Source organism: Somniosus microcephalus, unplaced genomic scaffold, assembly GCF_052327205.1.
Source record: "Somniosus microcephalus isolate GS21.2 unplaced genomic scaffold, FLI_Smic_1.0 scaffold1, whole genome shotgun sequence".
Taxonomy (NCBI): Eukaryota; Metazoa; Chordata; class Chondrichthyes; order Squaliformes; family Somniosidae; genus Somniosus; species Somniosus microcephalus.
Genome location: NW_028225188.1, coordinates 2,044,934 through 2,064,796, shown reverse-complemented (window position 1 = coordinate 2,064,796; position 19,863 = coordinate 2,044,934). Strand labels below are relative to the sequence as shown.

Genomic DNA, 19,863 nt, shown 5'->3' with positions numbered 1-19,863 from the left:
CTAGAACGGTGCCAGCGGATTGGAAGATCGCAAATGTAACACCGCTATTCAAGAAAGGAGGGAGAAAAAAAAACAGGGAACGACAGGCCAGTTAGCCTGACATCAGTCATTGGGAAAATGCTGGAATCCATTGTTACGGAAGTTGTATCAGGGCACTCAGAAAATCATAACATGGGTAGGCTGAGCAAACATGGTTTTATGAAAGGGAAATCGTGCTTGACAAATTTATTAGAGTTATCTGAGGATGTAACTAGCAGGGTAGATAAAGGGGAACCAGTGGATGTAGTATATTTGGATTTCCAAAAGGCATTCAACAAGGTGCCACATAAAAGATTATTACACAAGATTAGGGCTCACGGGGTTGGGGGTAATATAGTAGCATGGATAGAGGATTGGTTAACAGGCAGAAAACAGAGAGTAGGGATAAATGGATCTTTTTCAGGTTGGCAGGCTGTAACTAGTGGGGTGCCGCAAGGATCAGTGTTGGGGCCTCAGCTATTTACAATCTATATTAATGACCTAGATGAAGGGACCGAGTGTAATGTATCCAAGTTTGCTGATGATACAAAGCTAGGTGGGACAGTAAGCTGTGAGGAGAACACAGAGAGTCTGTAAAGGGATATAGATAGACTAAGTGAGTGGGCAGTAAGGTGGCAGATGGAGTATAATGTAGGGAAATGTAAGGTTATTCCCTTTGGTAGGAAGAATAGAAAAACAGAATCTTTTTAAAATGGTGAGAAACTTTCAAATGTTGTTCAGAGAGATTTGGGTGTCCTCGTGCAAGAAACACAGAAAGCTAGCATGCAGGTACAGCAAGCAATAAGGAAGGCAAATGGCATGTTGGCCTTTATTGCAAAGGGGTTGGAGTATAAGAGTAAGGAAGTCTTGCTGCAATTGTACAGGGCCTTGGTGAGACCACACCTGGAGTACTGGGCACAGTTTTGGTCTCCTTATCTAAGGAAGGATATACTTGCCTTGGAGGTGATGCAACGAAGGTTCACTAGATTGATTCCTGGGATGAGAGGGCTGTCCTATAGAAACATAGAAGATAGGAGCAGGAGTATGCCATTCGGCCCTTCGAGCCTACTCCGCCATTTGAGATCATGGCTGATCATCCAAATTAAGTACCCTGTCCCTGCCTTCTCCCCATATCCCTTGATCCCTTTAGCCTTAAGAAATATATCCAACTCTTTCTTGAATATATTTAATGAACTGGCCTGCACCGCCCTCTGTGGCAGAGAATTCCACAGGTTCACCACTCTCTGGGTGAAGAAATTCCTCCTCATCTCTGTCCTAAATGGCTTACCCCTTATCCTTAGACTACGACCCCTGGTTCTGGACTCCTCAGCCATCAGAAACATCCTTCCTGCATCTAGTCTGTCCAGGCCTGACAGAATTTTATAGGTTGCGATGAGATCCCCTCTCAATCTTCTAAACTCCAGTGAGTATAAGCCCAATCGACACAATCTCTCCTCATACGTCATTCTTGCCATCCCAGGTATCAGCCTGGTGAATCTTCGCTGCACTCCTTCCATGGCAAGAATGTCCTTCCTCAGATAAGGCGACCAAAAGTGCACACAATACTCAAGGTGCGGTCTCACCAAGGCCCTGTACAACTGCAGCAAGACATCCTTGTTCCTGTATTCGAACCCTCTTGCTACGAAGGCCAACATACCATTTGCCTTCTTAACTGCCTGCTGCACCTGCATGCTTACCTTCAGCGACTGGTGCACAAGAACACCCAGGTCTCTTTGCACTTCCCCTTCTCCCAATCGATTGCCATTCAAAAAATAATCTGCCTTCCTGTTTTTGCCACCAAAGTGGATAACCTCACATTTATCCACATTATAGTGCATTTGCCATATTTCTGCCCAATCACCCAACCTGTCCAAATCGTACTGGAGTTTCACGACATCCTCCTCACAGCTTACCGTCCCACCCAGCTTTGTGTCGTCTGCAAATTTGGAGATATCACATCCAATTCCCTCGTCCAGATCATTAATATATATTGTGAACAGCTGGGGTCCTAGGACCGGTCCTTGCGGTACCCCACTAGTCACTGCCTGCCACTCGGAAAATGACCCGTTTATTCCAACTATGATGAGAGATTGTGTAGAATGGGCCGATACTCTCTGGAGTTTAGAAGAATGGGAGGTGATCTCATTGAAATATACAAGATTCTGAAGGGGATTGACAGGGTAGATGCTGAGAGGTTGTTTCCCCTGGCTGGAGTGTCTAGGACTAGGGGGCATAGTCTCAGGATAAGGGGTCGGCCATTTAAGACCGAGATGAGGAAGAATTTCTTCACTGAGAGGGTTGTGAATCTTTGGAATTCTCTGCCCCAGAGGGCTGTGAATGCTGAGTCTTTGAGTATATTCAAGGCTGAGATCGATAGATTGTTGGACTCTGGGGGAATCAAGGGATATGGAGATCGGGCGGGAAAGTGGAGTTGAGGTCGATGATCAGCCCTGATCTTATTGAATGGTGGAGCAGGCTTGAGGGGCCGTATGGCCCACTCCTGCTCCTATTTCTTATGGACTTTCAAAAGCCATTTGATAAAGTACCACACAAGAGACCTACTCGGAAAAGAGAAGCACATGGTATTAAAGGGCTGATGGTAATTTGGGTATATAATTGGCTGAGGGATAGGAGACAGTGAGCAGTGCTGAGGGATGTTTTTCTGACTGGAGGGAAGTATGCAGTGAGTCCCCCAGGGGTCGGGATTAGGACCATTGCTTTTCTTGTTATATATAACTTACCTGGACTTGGGTATAGGTGTACAAGTTTGAAGTTTACAGATGATACAAAACTTGGCAACGTAGTAAATAGTGTGTTCTGGACCGATGGACTATTTTATGTGTGCAGATAGCACCCTCTGGTGGTGGTTATTGTGTTAGTGTGTTTGTATGAAGCAGAGGTCATTTGACCTTTGCTCCTTTCTTCCTGTGTGAGGTCATTTGACCTTTGTTCCTTTCTTCCTGTGAGAAGTCATTTGACCTTCATACCTTTCTTCCTGTGTAACACAGGAAGTAGAATTCCAGGAAGAACCTGGCAGTAATGGAGGATTCCATAAGGGTTTCACAATCCAATGTAATCTGATTTCATATGTTAGGCCAAGCGCAATATCTGTGAGTATCTTTGTTTCTTCGCATAATAGCAACGTTGTCAGAGTAGTATTTTGATAACACTTTGTTTATAAAAGGTTAATATTTGATAGTTACAGAAGTGAGTCCAAATGTTAGTTAGTTATACAATTAGTCTATTCTACTGTTGTAAATATGTTTATATCTTATGTAATATCGAATGTATAGTACTCAGTTTATGTCCAAAACATACTTTAACTTTGTTTACAGTTTCACAAAATTGTTCAAGTAAAGGCTTCAAACAGCAAACGGCTTCACGAAGAATTATTTTGAATAAGTGTTTAACTTGCTGGACAACTAGATAGGAGCATGTCTAGCGCGGCCAGTACAGTGAAAAGATATCAGTGAAAAGATAGCAATACGGCTAGCAGTGAAAACATATCAGTGAAAAGATAGCAATACGGCTAGCTGTGAAGAGCAGAGCAGGAGGAACCCAATGTAAGCCTTAACCTCGTAGAGCACATCTACCTCACATCAACATGTCAGAAGATAATAACGAAAATGCTTTGCAGCGAGGAGAAGACCTTAAACAGGCAGACGAAACTGTAGAAGGTGACAATCGGTCTATAAGCTCCGGTTACGTCAGATCGCAAGCTAGTACACGGTCATCAGGTGGTTCTAGAATAAGCGTGACTATCGCCAGAGCACGGGCTAAGCTAGTGGCAGCTCAAGCCAGAGCTGCACATGCGAACAGTGAAATAGAAATAAAAGTAAGACAGGCCCGTCTCCAAGCTGAACCCCAAGCAGAACAGGCCCGATTCCAAGCAGAACAGACCCGACTCCAAGCGGAACAGGCCCGTCACCAAGTTGAATGCCAGGCTGAACAGGCCCGTCTCCAAGCCACATTAGACGCTCTGCAGCAACAAAAAGAGATAGATGCTGCATTAGCCGAGACACATGTATTCGAGGCAATTTTGGAGGGAGTTGATCCCGAGACAGCTTACAAACCTTTAATTCCCGTTCCGTGGCAGAGTCCACGACAGCGCACCATAGATTACGTGAGCGACCATGCCGACATACAGTTTGCAGGAGAAAGGGATGGAGGCCCGCACATCTCTACAGACGCAAGCACTTCGTATAACATGCCACAAGTTGCCAAACAAGGTCAAAGCAGACGGCGTGCCTCAAGCCGCAGAGTCTCCCCCAGCAGAAAGGAAGACACGGTGCAGAGGAATAGGACGCTGAATAGAGAAAGTCGGAGGCAAATCCCCTCTCGGTTCCTTGAGACCTCCAACAGAGCCCCTAGCCAAGGCAACCCTGGCCCAGGTCCCAGCACCTACGACCTCGCCAAATACCTTGCACGCACCCAGCTGGTGACTTCGGGGTTAATTAAGTTTGATGACAGGCCGGAGAATTATCGGGCTTGGAAGTCCTGCTTCCATGATGCCATATCGGGCTTAGACCTGTCGGCAGGAGAAGAGCTCGGCCTCCTTATCAAATGGCTCGGCCCAGAGTCCGCCGGACAGGCCTGCAGGATAAAAGCGGCCAATGTGGGGCAGCTGCCAGAGGGGTTGAAGAAGGCTTGGGCGAGGCTGGAAGAAAGTTACGGCTCGCCCGAAGCCATTGAAAGGGCTCTCTTTGACAGGTTGGCGAACTTTCCGAGGTTGACGAGTAAGGAACACCAGAAGCTTCGCGACCTTGGAGATCTGCTGTCGGAACTCAAAGCCGCAAAGCAGGACGGCTGCCTACCCGGTCTATCGTACTTAGACACTGCCACAGGGGTAAGTCCCATCATTGAGAAGCTTCCATTTAACCTGCAGGAGAAGTGGATAACGTTTGGATCAAAGTTCAAGCTAAAGCACAACGTGGCGTTCCCACCATTCTCTGCGTTTGTTAAATTCATCCGTAAAGAAGCCAAAGCCAGAAACGACCCCAGCTTCAACTTCTTCTCCTCCCACCCAGCACTTGCCAGAAGAGACAAGTTTGCCAGACATGGAAAGACACCAATGTCTGTCCACAAAATGCAAGTGTCCTCAACTGAGCACACAAAGATTCAGAAGAAACCTGAGGATATGAGCAAACAATGCCCTATCCACAACAAGCCCCATCCTTTAAAGAAGTGCAGAGGCTTCAGGGAGATGTCCCTGGAAGATTGGAATCAATATCTTAAAGAGAACTCTACATGTTTCAAGTGCTGCTCATCCACGAGCCATCTCGCCAAGAACTGCAAGGTAGATGCAAAATGCACTGAATGTGAAAGTGATCGGCACGTTTCAGCACTACACCCAGGCCCAGCTCCTTGGAAGTCAGAGACGCCTCCTCCTGCTTCAGAGCACGGCGGGGAGAGAGAGGGAGCTGCTGGTCCAGAGATTACATCCAGGTGCACCGAGGTGTGTGGAGAAGGAGTGAGCACAAGAGCATGCTCCAAGATTGCCTCGTTAATGTGTACCCTGTAGGATGTCGCCAGGAATCTGAAAAGATGAAAGCACACTTCCTAGAATTTGTCAAGAAAATGCTTGTCAACGATTATGCAGAGATAGCTCCTCCACTCCAGGAAGGCCAAGAGTGTTGGTACCTCCCTTCCTTCGGAGTCTATCACCCCAAAAAGCCAGAATAGATCCGCGTGGTGTTTGACTCCAGTGCACCATATCAGGGAGTCTCTCTCAACGACGTACTCCTCACAGGGCCCGATCTTAACAACAGCCTCTTGGGAGTGCTCATGAGATTCAGGAAAGAGCCCGTCACCATCACTGCCGATATCCAGCACGTTTCATTGCTTCGTGGTGAGAGAAGACCACAGAGACTTCCTCCGCTTCCTGTGGTATCGAGACAATGACCCCAATAGAGACATTGTGGACTACAGAATGTGTGTCCATGCCTTTGGGAATAGCCCATCCCCTGCTGTCACCATATACGGACTAAGGAGGGCTGCCAAGGAAGAAGACGACGACTTTGGCAGTGATGTGAGAGGGTTCATCGAATGAGAGTTCTTCGTCGACGATGCACTGAAGTCATTCCCGACCGAAGCAGAGGCCATCAGTACCCTCGGACGAGCCCAGGAACTACTTGCACTATCCAACCTCAGGCTGCATAAGATAGCCTCTAACAGACCAGCAGTGATGGAGGCATTCCCCCCTGAAGATCGTGCTAAGGACGTCAAGGACCTAGACCTCTTCACTGATGACCTCCCCCTACAGCGTAGCCTAGGGGTGTCGTGGAACATAGCAACAGACACGTTCACATTCCAAGTCCTAGACGCCAAGAAACCCTTCACACGTAGAGGAGTGCTCTCTACAGTCAACAGCCTATACGACCCTCTCGGCTTCTTAGCCCCTGTCACCATACAAGGCAGGCTGCTCCTCAGGGAACTCTCCACACGCACTGAAGAGTGGGATTCACCTCTCCCCAAAGAGATGGAAGCAGTGTGGGACAGATGGAGAGACTCATTCCAAGACTTACAGGAGATCCAAATACCTCACTGCTCTACGTCTTTCTCTCCCTCAAATGCCCAATTCAAAGAGCTTCGTGTCTTTGCAGACGCATCCGCTAAGGCCATTGCAAGCGTGGCTTATCTGAAGGTCACCACTCAAGAAGGACAAAGCAAAATCGGCTTCATCTTTGATAGAGTCAAGTTGGCGCCCCAGCCAGACCTCACCATACCCAGATTGGAACTGTGCGTAGCAGAACGCAACCTACCCACTCACAGCAGTCTACGGAAGCTGCATCCTATCATCGACACCGATGGACCGTCTCTGAGGTGGTTCTTCTTTTGTCGCCAGAGGACTCCAGTGACAAGTAGAGTTCGGACTATGTGGAGTCATTAATGACCCCAGACGGGGAGTGTTCTGGACCGATGGACTATTTTATGTGTGCAGATAGTACCCTCTGGTGGTGGTTATTGTGTTAGCAGTGTGTTTGTATGAAGCAGAGGTCATTTGACCTTTGTTCCTTTCTTCCTGTGTGAGGTCATTTGACCTTTGTTCCTTTCTTCCTGTGTGAGGTCATTTGACCTTTGTTCCTTTCTTCCTGTGAGAAGTCATTTGACCTTCATACCTTTCTTCCTGTGTAACACAGGAAGTAGAATTCCAGGAAGAACCTGGCAGTAATGGAGGATTCCATAAGGGTTTCACAATCCAATGTAATCTGATTTCATGTTAGGCCAAGCGCAATATCTGTATCTTTGTTTCTTAGCATAATAGCAATGTTGTCAGAGTAGTATTTTGATAATACTATGTTTATAAAAGGTTAATATTTGATGGTTACAGAAGTGAGTCCAAATGTTAGTTAGTTATACAATTAGTCTATTCTACTGTTGTAAATATGTTTATATCTTATGTAATATCGAATGTATGGTACTCAGTTTATGTACAAAACATACTTTATCTTTGTTTACAGTTTCACAAAATTGTTCAAGTAAAGGCTTCAAACAGCAAACGGCTTCACGAAGAATTATTTTGAATAAGTGTTTAACTTGCTGGATAACTAGATAGGAGCACGTCTAGCGCGGCCAGTACATAGTGAGCATAGTAGTAGCAGACTTCAGAAGGACAGAGACAGACTGTGAAATGAGCAGACACAAGGCAGATGAAATTAAATGAGGATAAGTGTGAAGTGATGCACTTTGGGAGAAACAACAGGGAGAGGCCATATAATCTAAATGGGACTATTTTGAGGGGGTGCAAGAGCAGAGGGACCTGGGGGTCCATATTCACAAATCTTTGAAAGTGTCGCGGCAAGTTGGTGAGGCGGTTCAGAAAGTGTGTGGGATACTTGGCTTTGCAAATAGTGCCATTGAATACAAAAACAAGGAAGTTACACTAAACCTTTACAAATCACTAGTGAGGAACATAGGACAGGAGGAGGCCATTCAGCTCCTCGAGCCTGTCCCACCATTCAATGAGATCATGGCTGATCTGTGATCTAACTCCATACACCCGCCTTTGGCCCATATCCCTTAATACCTTTGGGTAACAAAAACCTATCAATCTCAGATTTAAAATTAACAATTGATCTCGCATCAATTGCCATTCGTGGAAGGAAGTTCCAAACTTCTACCACCCTTTGTGTGTAGAAGTGTCTCCTAATTTCACTCCTGAAAGGTCTGGCTCTAATTTTTAGACTATGCCCCTAATCCTAGAATCCCCAACCAGCGGAAATAGTTTCTCTCTATCCACCATATCTGTTCCCCTTAATATCCTGAAAACTTCGATCAGATCACACCTTAACTTCTAAATTCTAGGGACTACAACACTAATTTATATCATCTCTCCTCGTAACTTAACCCTTGGAGTCCGGGTATCATTCTGGTAAACCTACGCTGCACTCCCTGCAAGGCCAATATATCCTTCCTAAGGTGTGATGCCCAGAACTGCTCACAGTACTCCAGGTGTGGTCTAACCAGGGTTTTGTGCAGCTGCAGGGTTTTGGCCTCAGCTGGAGTCTTGTGTACAGTTCTGGGCACCACACTTTAGGAAGGATGTCAAGGCCTTGGAGAGGGTACAGAGGAGGTTGACCAGGATGGTACCAGGGATGAGGGACTTCAGTTATGTGGAGAGATTGGAGAAGCTGGGATTGTTCCCCTTAGAGCAGAGAAGGTTAAGAGGAGACCTAATAGAGGTGTTCAAAATAATGAGGGGTTTTGATCGAGCAAGTGGGGAGAAACTGTTCACTCTGGCAAGTGGGTCGGTAACCAAAGGTCACAGCTTTAAAATAGTTGCTAAAAGAACTAGAGGGGAATGAGGAGAATTGTTTTCACACAGAGGGTTGTTAAGATCTGGAACGCACCATCTGAAAGGATGCTGGAATCAGGTTCCACAGGAACTTTCAAATGGTAATTGTACACGTACTTGAAGAGGACTAGTTTGCAGAGTTCTGGGGATAAAGCTGGGGTTTGGGACTAAATTGGACAGCTCTTTCAAAGAGCCGGCACAGACAGGATGGGCCGAATCACCTCCTTCTGTGCTGTTAGATTCGATGATCAGTGTGAACACGCTGGTGTCTCTTAAGGCTCGTAGAGCTTTTAAAGCTCTTCCCACAGTCAGAACATTTAAAAGGGTCTCTCGTCAGTGTGAACTCGCTGGTGTTCCTTCAGATCCTTGGAGCCTTTAAAGCTCTTCCCACAGTTAGGACACTGAAATGGTCTCTCGTCCGTGTGAACTCGCTGGTGTTCCTTCAGATCCCCGGAGCTTTTAAAGCTCTTCCCACAGTCAGAACACTGAAACGGTCTCTCGTCAGTGTGAACTCGCTGGTGTTCCTTCAGATCCCCGGAGCTTTTAAAGCCCTTCCCACAGTCAGAACATTTAAAGGATCTCTTGTCAGTGTGAACACGCTGGTGTGACAGGAGGGTGGATGACAGAGTGAATCCCTTCCCACACACGGAGCAGGTGAATGGCCTCTCTCCAGTGTGGAGGAGCCGGTGTCGCTTGAGCTCCCCGGAGCTTTTAAAACTCTTCCCACAGTCAGAACATTTAAAGGGTTTCTCGTCAGTGTGAACAAGCTGGTGTGTCTGCATGGTGGATGAATGAGTGAATCCCTTCCCACACATGGAGCAGGTGAACGGTCTCTCCCCAGTGTGAACTCGCTGGTGTGACAGGAGGTTGGATGAATGAGTGAATCCCTTCCCACACATGGAGCAGGTGAATGGTCTCTCCCCAGTGTGAACTCGCTGGTGTGACAGGAGGTTGGATGACTGAGTGAATCCCTTCCCACATTCGGAGCAGGTGAATGGTCTCTCATCAGTGTGAACAAGCTGGTGTCCCTTCAGACTCCCGGAGCTTTTAAAACTCTTCCCACAGTCAGAACATTTAAACGACCTCTCATCAGTGTGAACAAGCTGGTGTCGCTTGAGCTCCCGGGGGATTTTAAAGCTCTTCCCACAGTTAGGACACTGAAATGGTCTCTCATCAGTGTGGACAAGTTGGTGTTGCTTTAGTTCCCCGGGGCTTTTAAAGCTCTTCCCACAGTTAGGACACAGAAACGGTCTCTCATCAGTGTGAACAAGCTGGTGTCCCTTCAGCTCCCCGGAGCTTTTAAAGCTCTTCCCACAGTCAGAACACTGAAATGGTCTCTCATCAGTGTGAACAAGCTGGTGTTCCTTCAGTTCCCTGGGGCTTTTAAAGCTCTTCCCACAGTCAGAACATTGAAATGGTCTCTCATCAGTGTGAACAAGCTGGTGTCTCTTCAGATGCCCGGAGCTTTTAAAGCTCTTCCCACAGTTAGAACACTGAAATGGTCTCTCCCCAGTGTGAACTCGCTGGTGTGTTTGCAGGTGGGATGAACAAACAAATCCCTTTCCACACACGGAGCAGGTGAACGGACTGTCCCTGGTGTGACTGCGCCGTTGAACTTCCAACGTAGACGGGGAACTGAATCCCTTCCCACCGTCCCCACCTTTACCCGGTTTCTCCCCGGTGTGACGGTGTATGTGTCTCGCCAGGTCAGGCGATCGGCTGAATCCGCGTCCACACACCGAACACATGTGCGGTTTGTCATCGCTGCGATCGCTGCTTTCTCCTTCCATGTGCAAAGGCCGATGATATTCAGGTCCTGATGAATCCAGCGACTCTGTCAGATGTTGACGTAATGTTTGGTCTGAGCTTCCCGCCTGTAACTGCTCCACTTCTATAACCCTGTAAATTGAGATCAGAAAAGGATCAGAGACAAACTGTTGTTTAATTTTCCCCTTTCCGAACCTAGGGGCAGTGAAGCTGATTTTCAGGCCCCAGCTGCTGCACAGGTTGGTTGAAAGGATCAGCAGTAATGGCGGCTGTAATACCCACAAGCCCCCACGCTCCAGAAAGCACTCTGTTGACTCCGAGTCCCGTGCATGTGCTCATGGCCCCCACGCTCTCCCTCCTGCTCCATAATCGCCCGTCCCGATCAGTCCACAACGCGCATGCTCAGCGCACAAAACCCCGCGGTTGGAACATCGGGCGCGCATGCGGAGCCGCAACATCTGGTACGCATGAGCGGCTCAGGTGGGGGCGAGTCGGTGTTTCGCCTCAGCCGCCAAGGAGGTGCGCATGTGCAGGACGACCCAACATTCCTCCTGTCAGCAATCACTCCCTCGTTTCTTCAATAAAAACAGAAAATGCTGGAAATACTCAGCAGGTCAGGCAGCATCTGTGGAGAGAGAAACAGAGTTAATGTTTCAGGTTGATGACCGTTCGTCAGGACTGCTTGTTCTTTAGTGTCAGCCAGTGGCTCAGTGGGTAGCACTCTCGCCTCTGAGGCACAAAGTTGTGGGTTCAAGTCCCACTCCAGAAACTTGAACATTGAATGGCGGAGCAGGCTCGAGGGGCCAAATGGCCTACTCCTGCTCCTATCTTCTATGTTTCTATGTAAGTTTAGGGACCCTCCATGTTGACTTTGTCCGATCCTGTCACTGTTTTCCAAGTGCTCTGCTATTACATCCTTTAAAATGGACTCTAGCATTTTCCCCACTACCGATGTCAGGCTTACCGGTCTATAATTCCCCATTTTCTCTCTACCACCCTTTTTGAATAGTGGGGTAACATTAGCTACCTGCCAATCCATGGGTACTGTTCCAGAGTCTATCGAATTTTGGAAGAGGACCAGCAATGCATCTACTATTTCTAGGGCCACTTCCTTAAGTAGCCTAGGATGTAGATTATCAGGCCCTGGGGATTTATCAGCCTTCAATCCCATCAATTTCCCTAACACCATTTCCTACAAATACTGATTTCATTCAGTTCCTCCCTTTCATTAGACCCTATGTTCCCCAACATCTCTGGGAGGTTATTTGTGTCCTCCTTTGTGAAGACAGAACCAAAATATGTATTTAAGACCAGGACCAGTGCAAGATAGATTAAGGAGATACTTAGTACAACTAAATCAGGAGGTACAAGCGCTAAATAAAGTAGTAAGGAACCAACAACAGATTAAAGATCTAGAAAGGCAGAATGCTGGACTTAAACCAGACGAGTTGCCCAGAATAGGTCAACAAGTAATGACGCAAGTTATCGGAAGAAAGGGAATGGGGCCCGTTGGATGGGGCCATGTACTGTATTAATGACAAGTGATACGTGTGTTTGTCTACAGGAACCGATGGGTATGCGATGGAAGCAATGGACCCAGGTGAAACTATTTAACACTAAAGACCCCCATTCTACCCTCTCCTCTAGGGGAAAGAGCTCGGAAGACGACCAGACCTCTGTTTAAATTACAGATAAACATGGATCCAGTTGACCCTTTATATCAGAGAAGAAGCTCTCCCGGTTTACCCTTACACCCGAGAACTCATTCTTAATGTGGAAACAAGTCACCCTCGGTTCCGAGGGACTGCCTAAGCAGAAAGAAGAAGATATAATTGGAGTAAGACTTCTTTACTCCTGTACTCAAATCCTCTTGTAATGAAGGCCAGCATACCATTTGCCTTTTTAACTGCCTTTCACGACCACCGGACGTCCCAAAGCGCATTACAGCCAATGAAGTACTTTTGAAGTGTAGTCACTGTTGTAATGTGGGAAACGCGGCAGCCAATTTGCGCAGAGCAAGCTCCCACAAAGAGCAATGTGATAATGACCAGATAATGTTTTTTCGTCATGTTGATTGAGGGATAAATATTGGGCTCAAAACACCGGGGATAACTTCTTCGAAATAGCACCACGGGATCTTTTACATCCACCTGAGGGGGCAGATGGGGGCCTCGGTTTAACTTCTCATCCGTAGGACGGCACCTCCGACACTGCAGCGCTCCTTCATTACTGCCCCTCTGACAATGCGGCTCTCCCGCAGCACTGTCCCTCCGACAGTGCGGCGCTCCCTCAGTACTGCCCCTCCGACAGTGCGGCACTCCCTCAGTACTGCCCCTCCAACAGTGTGGCGCTCCCTCAGTACTGCCACTCCGACAGTGCGGCGCTCCCTCAGTACTGACCCTCCGACAGTGCGGCACTCCCTCAGCACCGCACTGGAGTGTCAGCCTCGCTTTATATACTCAAGTCCCTGGAGCGGGATTTGAACCCACAACCTTCTGACTCTGCTATCCACTGAGCCACAGCTGACTCCAGTCTTTTACACAGTTTCATCATAACTTCCTTGCTTTTGCACTCTACGCCTCTCCTAAAGCAGGGGAGTTATGATGAATTGTTAAACAGTTTTTTTTGCAGAGTGACCCAGGCTGTGTGTAGGAAACAATTGTGCATTTGAAAGCAGCTTGTATTGTGAAGCTTGTGCCCCTTTGCCAGGCCCGCTGCCTGCGGCCCCTCTCCCAGATTCCAGCCCCAGCTCTGTGCTGACTGAGCTGCTCTCACCTGGGGACAGCGCGTCACAATCGGCCCCAGCGCACCTGAGCTGGAGAGGAGGCCCCGCCCCCTAGCCGCGCTGCCATTGGTTGGAGGACCAGGCCGCCCAGTTCAGTCCTCCCACCTCCGCCCTCGTCCTATTGGTCAGCGCTCCCGTCAGTCAGAATCACATTGTTCTGGCTCACTCCGCCACCCCGCGCGGATCAATCCGCTCCGTTCGGCGTCCGCGGAGGTCCCGCTCGCCCGACTCTCAGGTTTGGTTTTTCTCGTCTTTTACTTTATAATCTCGCTCTCCGCTCCCCCTTCACCTCGATTTAAATCGATTCCCCAACAGATGACTTTACCCCGGCCGCTGATTCCGTCTGCTTCCCGGAGGCCCCGCACAGGCGCACTGGCAGCCTCGCACCGTTGAGAAGCTTTTCAAAAATGTTTTTTTCCGAAACAAATTGAAAACACTCATTAATTCCCCAACCTCCTCCCCTCTAAAGTGCGATTATTATTATTCTTGTTTTTCCTCATTTGTGTGGGGTGTCTTTTTTTTACCTTGCGGTGGCGTGCGCCGATCCAACCGACCCCTGGGCGTTGCGTGCTGGCGTCAACGCGTAATCGGAGGGGGGGGTGATTGACGCGAGGCGCCCGCCAATCAGGAGCGCGGAAAACGCTGGGAGGACCGGGTGGGCTGACGGTCCTCCAAGCAATGGCGGCGCGGGAGGGAGGGGGGCGGGACCTCGGTGGGCTGCAGGCCGCTTTCCTGCTTTCATTGTCTGCAGGAGCTGTTAAAGGGAAGGGGAGGAGGGAGTGGAAAAAAACCCAGCTTGTGAGTGTTTATTCCTTTGCATTACCTTTATTGCAAGTCTATTCATCAACTGCATTCATTTAAAAATAAGTGAACCTTTTCTCTCTCTGACTTTTATCCAGAACAAAGAGCCCTGGTGCTGTGAACATTTTGGTGGGCAGCCACTTTTAAAGGGACAAAGACCAGCATTCTTCCTCCTCTCTCTCTCTCTCTCTCTCTCGTGAGTATTTGTGGTGGGTGAGAGGAGGGCGGGGGGGGAGGTGTGAGTCAAAGGGGACTGCGGCCTCTTTTCAACAAAAACAATTGCTTGGCCATTTAAAGGGGAATGGTGGCATAGTGGTTAGCACTGTTGCCTCACAGCGCCAGAGACCCGGGTTCGAATCCGGCCTCGGGCGACTGTGTGTGGAGTTTGTACATTCTCCCCGTGTTTGCGTGGGTTTTGTCCGGGTGCTCCGGTTTCATCCCACAGTCCAAAGATGTGTGGGTTAGGTTGATTGGCTATGTTAAATTGACCCTTAGTGTTCGGAGGATTAAATACGTGGGGTTACAGGGATAGGGTGGGATATGTGTCGGTGCAGGCTCGATGGGCCGAAATGGCCTCTATCTGCACTGTGGAGTTCCTGTGATTCTGTGGGTGCCCCCCAGGTATTTAAAGGGGCAGTGCCTCTTTCTTTCTGTATCATGCAAGAGCAGGGAGGTTCTGCTTGAACTGTACAAAACACCAGTTAGGCCACCGGCTAGAGTGCTGCGTGCAGTTCTGCTCACCCCATTGCAGGAAAGATGTGACTGCTCGAGACGGGAGATTTATGAGGTTGTTCCCAGGACTGCAGAATTTCAGCTACAAGGAAAGATTGAATACATAGAAACATAGAAGATAATCTACATCCGAGGGTACTCGAGGAACTGGCCCTAGAAATAGTAGATGCATTGCTGGTCATCTTCCAAAATTCGATAGACTCTGGAACAGTACCCATGGATTGGCGGGTAGCTAATGTTACCCCACTGTTCAAAAAAGGTGGTAGAGAGAAAACGGGGAATTACAGACCGGTAAGCCTGACATCGGTAGTGGGGAAAATGCTAGAGTCCATTATAAAAGACGTAATAGCAGAGCTCTAGTCATAAATAACTAATTGTAAACTGTAAAGGCTACCGAGGTTGAAGTATATTTTAAAAGGAGGGGTGAATGTGGTGATTATTCTTGTTTTATAAGAAGCATTGTAATTGGTTGCCTGTTTTCCTGCCTTGAGATATATGCTGTAAACTTATTGGTTAGTTGATTCCATGTGACCTGTGGTGGCCATCTTAAATTCAGTTTTCTACAGTGGTTGAGACTGGGTGCTCAACATGTACTTGCTGGTTTTTTAAGGTTAATAAAGCCTAGCTTTTGAAAGGCAATCTACTCTTTATTTCATAACCTGTGTCACAACTTTTAGTAATTTGTGTATTTGTACTCCGAGATCCCTTTGCTCCTAGAACTCGCACCCTCCAAGTGATAAGTGACCTTCCGATTCTTCCTACTGAAAAGTAATACCTCACAAGTATCTGTTCAGCCTTGGTCAGTCTGCAAACACTCTGAAATGTTTAATAATGAAATCAGGGAGTCAAAAAGCTCAGGTGAGGCAGTTTAAAAAGACAGTCCCTGACCAGAGATTGCTGGATGCTGACACTCGGTGCTCACGAGGATAGAATGTCCCATTCCCCAGGCACGGACATCCAGCACCTTGATCACAGCAACAATTCACAAAACACTGGCAATATAACTTGGAGCAGAGACGGTTAAGTGGAGCTGTGATCGAGGTGCTTAAAATTATGAGGGGATTTGATCAAACAAACAAGGAGAAGCTGTTGTCACTGGCAGGAGGGTCGGTAATGAGAGGACACAGATTTCAGATCATTGGCAAAAGAATCTAGAGAGGAAATGAGGAGACTTTTTTTACACAGCGAATTGTGATGATCTGGAATGCACTGCCTGAATGGGAGGTGGAAGCAGATTCAATAGTAACTTTCAAAAGGGAATTGGATATATACTAAAGGCAGAAATTTGCAGGGCTGTGGGGAAAGAGCAGGGCAGTGGGACTAATTGCATTGCTCTTTCAGAGAGCCGGCACCAGCACGATGGGCTGAAAGGCATCCTACTGTGCTCTATGATTCTATAAAATCAGCTTCTCTCTGCTCACTAGTACTGAGAGAACAGGGAATAATCTTTAAATCCAGCCCAGTTATTGGGGGCTCTTAACATTAACAAGCCCCAGTTGCCTGAATTAACATGGTTCAGTCCTGGATGTGATTAAAGGCATCGGAAACAGTGGAATCGACCCACCGCAGTCACACTGTGGACACTCTGGTGTGTCAGCGGGTGGGATACACCAGGGAATCCCTTTCCACACACTGAGGTTGACTCTAATGATCGGGAGTCCCAGGGTTTCGGATACCCGATAATCAAGCTCACAAGAACACAGATTGTCTCTCCAGGCTTTATTAAGAGCGCTGCATAACACAGATCGGGTGATAATTCCCTCAATCTGGAGAATAGAAGTACAGTGGATTCACGCGCGATCTTCTCGAGTCTGTTCCAACTGACAACGGCTTAAGTGGCCTGTTCTTATACACAAGCTTGGTTACCGCTCAGGAAATGGGATTGTTTGGACCCGTCTGTTGACCGCCTCCTGAACTCCTGCTAATTCAGGGAATTTAGTCCATCTGTGACCAGACTATAACCACAAGCCTGTCTGGTTATCACACCTATACGGTCCGTGAGGTTATTATTAGATTCACACCCAGATGTTGTGTCTTTACTTGTCTGGCACTTCATCCCATAACACGGGTACAGGGGCTCAGTAATGTTTCATTCATCAGAAAAAGACAAAGTACAACAACATACTGGTCAGCTTAACAAAATCTCATCATATTTATGTGGCTATAAATATAAAAGTCACTAATAAATCCAAGAGGAAATTCAGGAGAAACTTTTTTACCCAGAGAATGGTGAGAATGGGGAACTCGCTACCACAGGGAGTGGTTGAGGTGAACAGCACAGATGGATTTATGGGGAAGCCACATGAGGGAGAAAGGAATGGGAGGAGATGTTGATCGGGTTAATTGAAGTAGGGTGGGTGTGGGGCATAAACACTGGCATGGACCAGTTGGGCCGAATGGCCTGTTTCTGTGCTGTACATTCTATGTAACACCATCTAAGGATAAGAGGTAAGCCATTTAGGTCTGAAATGAGGAGGAATTTCTTCACCCAGAGAGTGGTGAACCTGTGGAATTCTCTACCACAGAAGGCAGTAGAGGTCAATTCATTAAATATATTCAAGAAGGAGTTAGATATATTTCTTAAGGCTAAAGGGATCAAGGGATATGGGGAGAAATCAGGGACAGGGTACTGAATTTGGATGATCAGCCATGATCTCATTGAATGGCGGAGCAGTCTCCAGAGGCCGAATGGCCTACTCCTGCTCCTATCTTCTATGTTTCTATGAACAGTGAAGCAAAGGGAATCATCAGCACAACAATCTTAAAGATTAAACAGCAGTACAAGAATTTATAAAACATTCATCCATTCCATGTTCATGTCACCCCAGCTGTCTACAGGGCCCTGCACTACAGAACAGTGTGAACTCGCTGGTGTGCCAGCAGATTCGAGGACCAAGTGAATCCCTTCCCACACACAGAGCAGGTGAACCGCCTCTCCCCAGTGTGAACTCGCTGGTGTCCGTGCAGATTCCTGGAGCTTTTAAAGCTCATCCCACAGTCAGAACATGTAAATGGTCTCTGATCAGAGTGAACTCGCTGGTGTTGCTTCAGATCGTCAGAGGTTTTAAAGCTCATCCCACAGACAGAACATTTAAATAGTCTCTCATCAGTGTGATATCGCTGGTGTGTCAGTAGGTGGGATGACTGAGTGAATCTCTTCCCACACACGGAGCAGGTGCATGGCCTCGCCCCAGTGTGAACTTGCTGGTGTCTCACCAGGCTTGATGACCGAGTGAATCCCTTCCCACACATGGAGCAGGTGAACGGCCTCTCCCCAGTGTGAACTCGCTGGTGTCTCACTAGGCTTGATGACTGAGTGAATCCCTTCCCACACACAGAGCAGGTGAACGGTCTCTCCCCAGTGTGAACTCGCTGGTGTCCACTCAGATTCCTGGAGCTTTTAAAGCTCATCCCACAGACAGAACATGTAAATGGCCTCTGATCGGAGTGAACTCGCTGGTGTTGCTTCAGATCTTCAGAGGTTTTAAAGCTCTTCCCACAGGCAGAACAGTTAAATGGTCTCTCATCAGTGTGAACTCGCTGGTGTCCGCTCAGATTCCTGGAGCTTTTAAAGCTCATCTCACAGACAGAACATGTAAACGGTCTCTCATCAGTGTGAACTCGCTGGTGTGTCAGTAGGTCGGATGACCGAGTGAATCCCTTCCCACACACGGAGCAGGTGAATGGCCTCTTTCCTGCTCTCTCCAGCTGGTGTTCCTTCAGCACCTGGGACATTTGAAAGCTTTTCCCACAGTCGGAATGTTTCACTGGCCTTTCCCCAGTGTGAACTCGCTGGTGTGCCAGCAGATTCGAGGACCGAGTGAATCTCTTCCCACACACAGAGCAGGTGAACAGAATCTCTCCTGCTCTCTCCAGCTGGTGTCTCTTCAGATCCTGGGACCTTTTAAATCTCTTCACACAGTCAGAACATTTAATTGGTCTCTCATCAGTGTGAACAAGCTGGTGTCCCAGGAGCACGGAGGGTGCAATAAATCCCTGCCCACACACGGGGCCCGGGTTTCCCTCAGTGTGTGGCTACTGGTGTTGCTTCAGGTACTTGTAGATTGTAAAGCTCTTTCAGAACATTTAAAAGTTCTCTCCCCAGTGTGAACTCACGGGGGTGGCAGCAGATTGGAGGAGCGACTGAATCAGGTCCTGAGGAATCGCGTAACTCTCAGATCTTGAGGTGATGTTTGGTTTAAGCTTCCTGTCTGTAAATGCTCCACTTCTAAAACCCTGTAAAACGAGTGTAGAAAGGGTAAGGGGGGAGCAGGAACTTTTTTTGGCTTATTTTGCCTCAAAGAACAAACAGGGTAGAGCCGGTCCCACTGGTGTCCAGCCATGCCCACAATAACCAGCGGGCCAGAAACAGCCCAATCCACCTCACTGACTTGGCCCTGAAGTCAAATCAAGTTTCAAAGTCAAAAATGACATCCTTTGTGACTGTGACAAAGGTAAACTATCCCTCCTCGTCCTTCCTGACTTGTCTGCAGCCTTTGACATGGTTGACCACTCCATCCTTCTCCCAACACCTCTCCACCGTTGTCCAGCTGGGTGGGACTGCACTCGCCTGGTTCCATTCTTATCTATCTAATCGTAGCCACAGAATCACCTGCAACAGCTTCTCTTCCCACTCCCGCATCGTTACCTCTGGTGTCCCCCAAGGATCGATCCTTGGGCCCCTCCTATTTCTCATCTAAATGCTGCCCCTTGGCGACATCATCTGAAAACACAGCGTCAGTTTCCACATGTACGCTGACGACACCCAGCTCTACCTCACCACCACTTCTCTCGACCCCTCCACGATCTCTAATCCGGTTCTGGGTGAGCAGAAATTTTCTACAATTAAATATTGGGAAGACTGAAGCAATTGTTTTCAGTCCCTGCCACAAACTCTGTTCCCTAGCCACTGACTCCATCCCTCTCCCTAACATCTCTCTGAGGCTGAACCAGACTGTTCACAACC

The 19,863-nt window shown here is 47.9% G+C and overlaps 1 protein-coding gene across 1 annotated transcript in view; it reads right to left on the bottom strand.

The window, feature by feature from the left end:
* LOC147084140 (uncharacterized) overlaps positions 1-19,863 on the bottom strand; it is an 87,048-nt gene continuing 67,185 nt past the window's right edge. Inside the window, exons 3-5 of the mRNA XM_085979832.1 lie at positions 18,082-18,294; positions 9,204-9,895; positions 1-44 (exon numbers count right to left, since the gene is read on the bottom strand). Coding sequence (XP_085835958.1) covers positions 1-44; positions 9,204-9,895; positions 18,082-18,294 — 949 coding nt within the window. The remainder of the gene's footprint in view (positions 45-9,203; positions 9,896-18,081; positions 18,295-19,863) is intronic.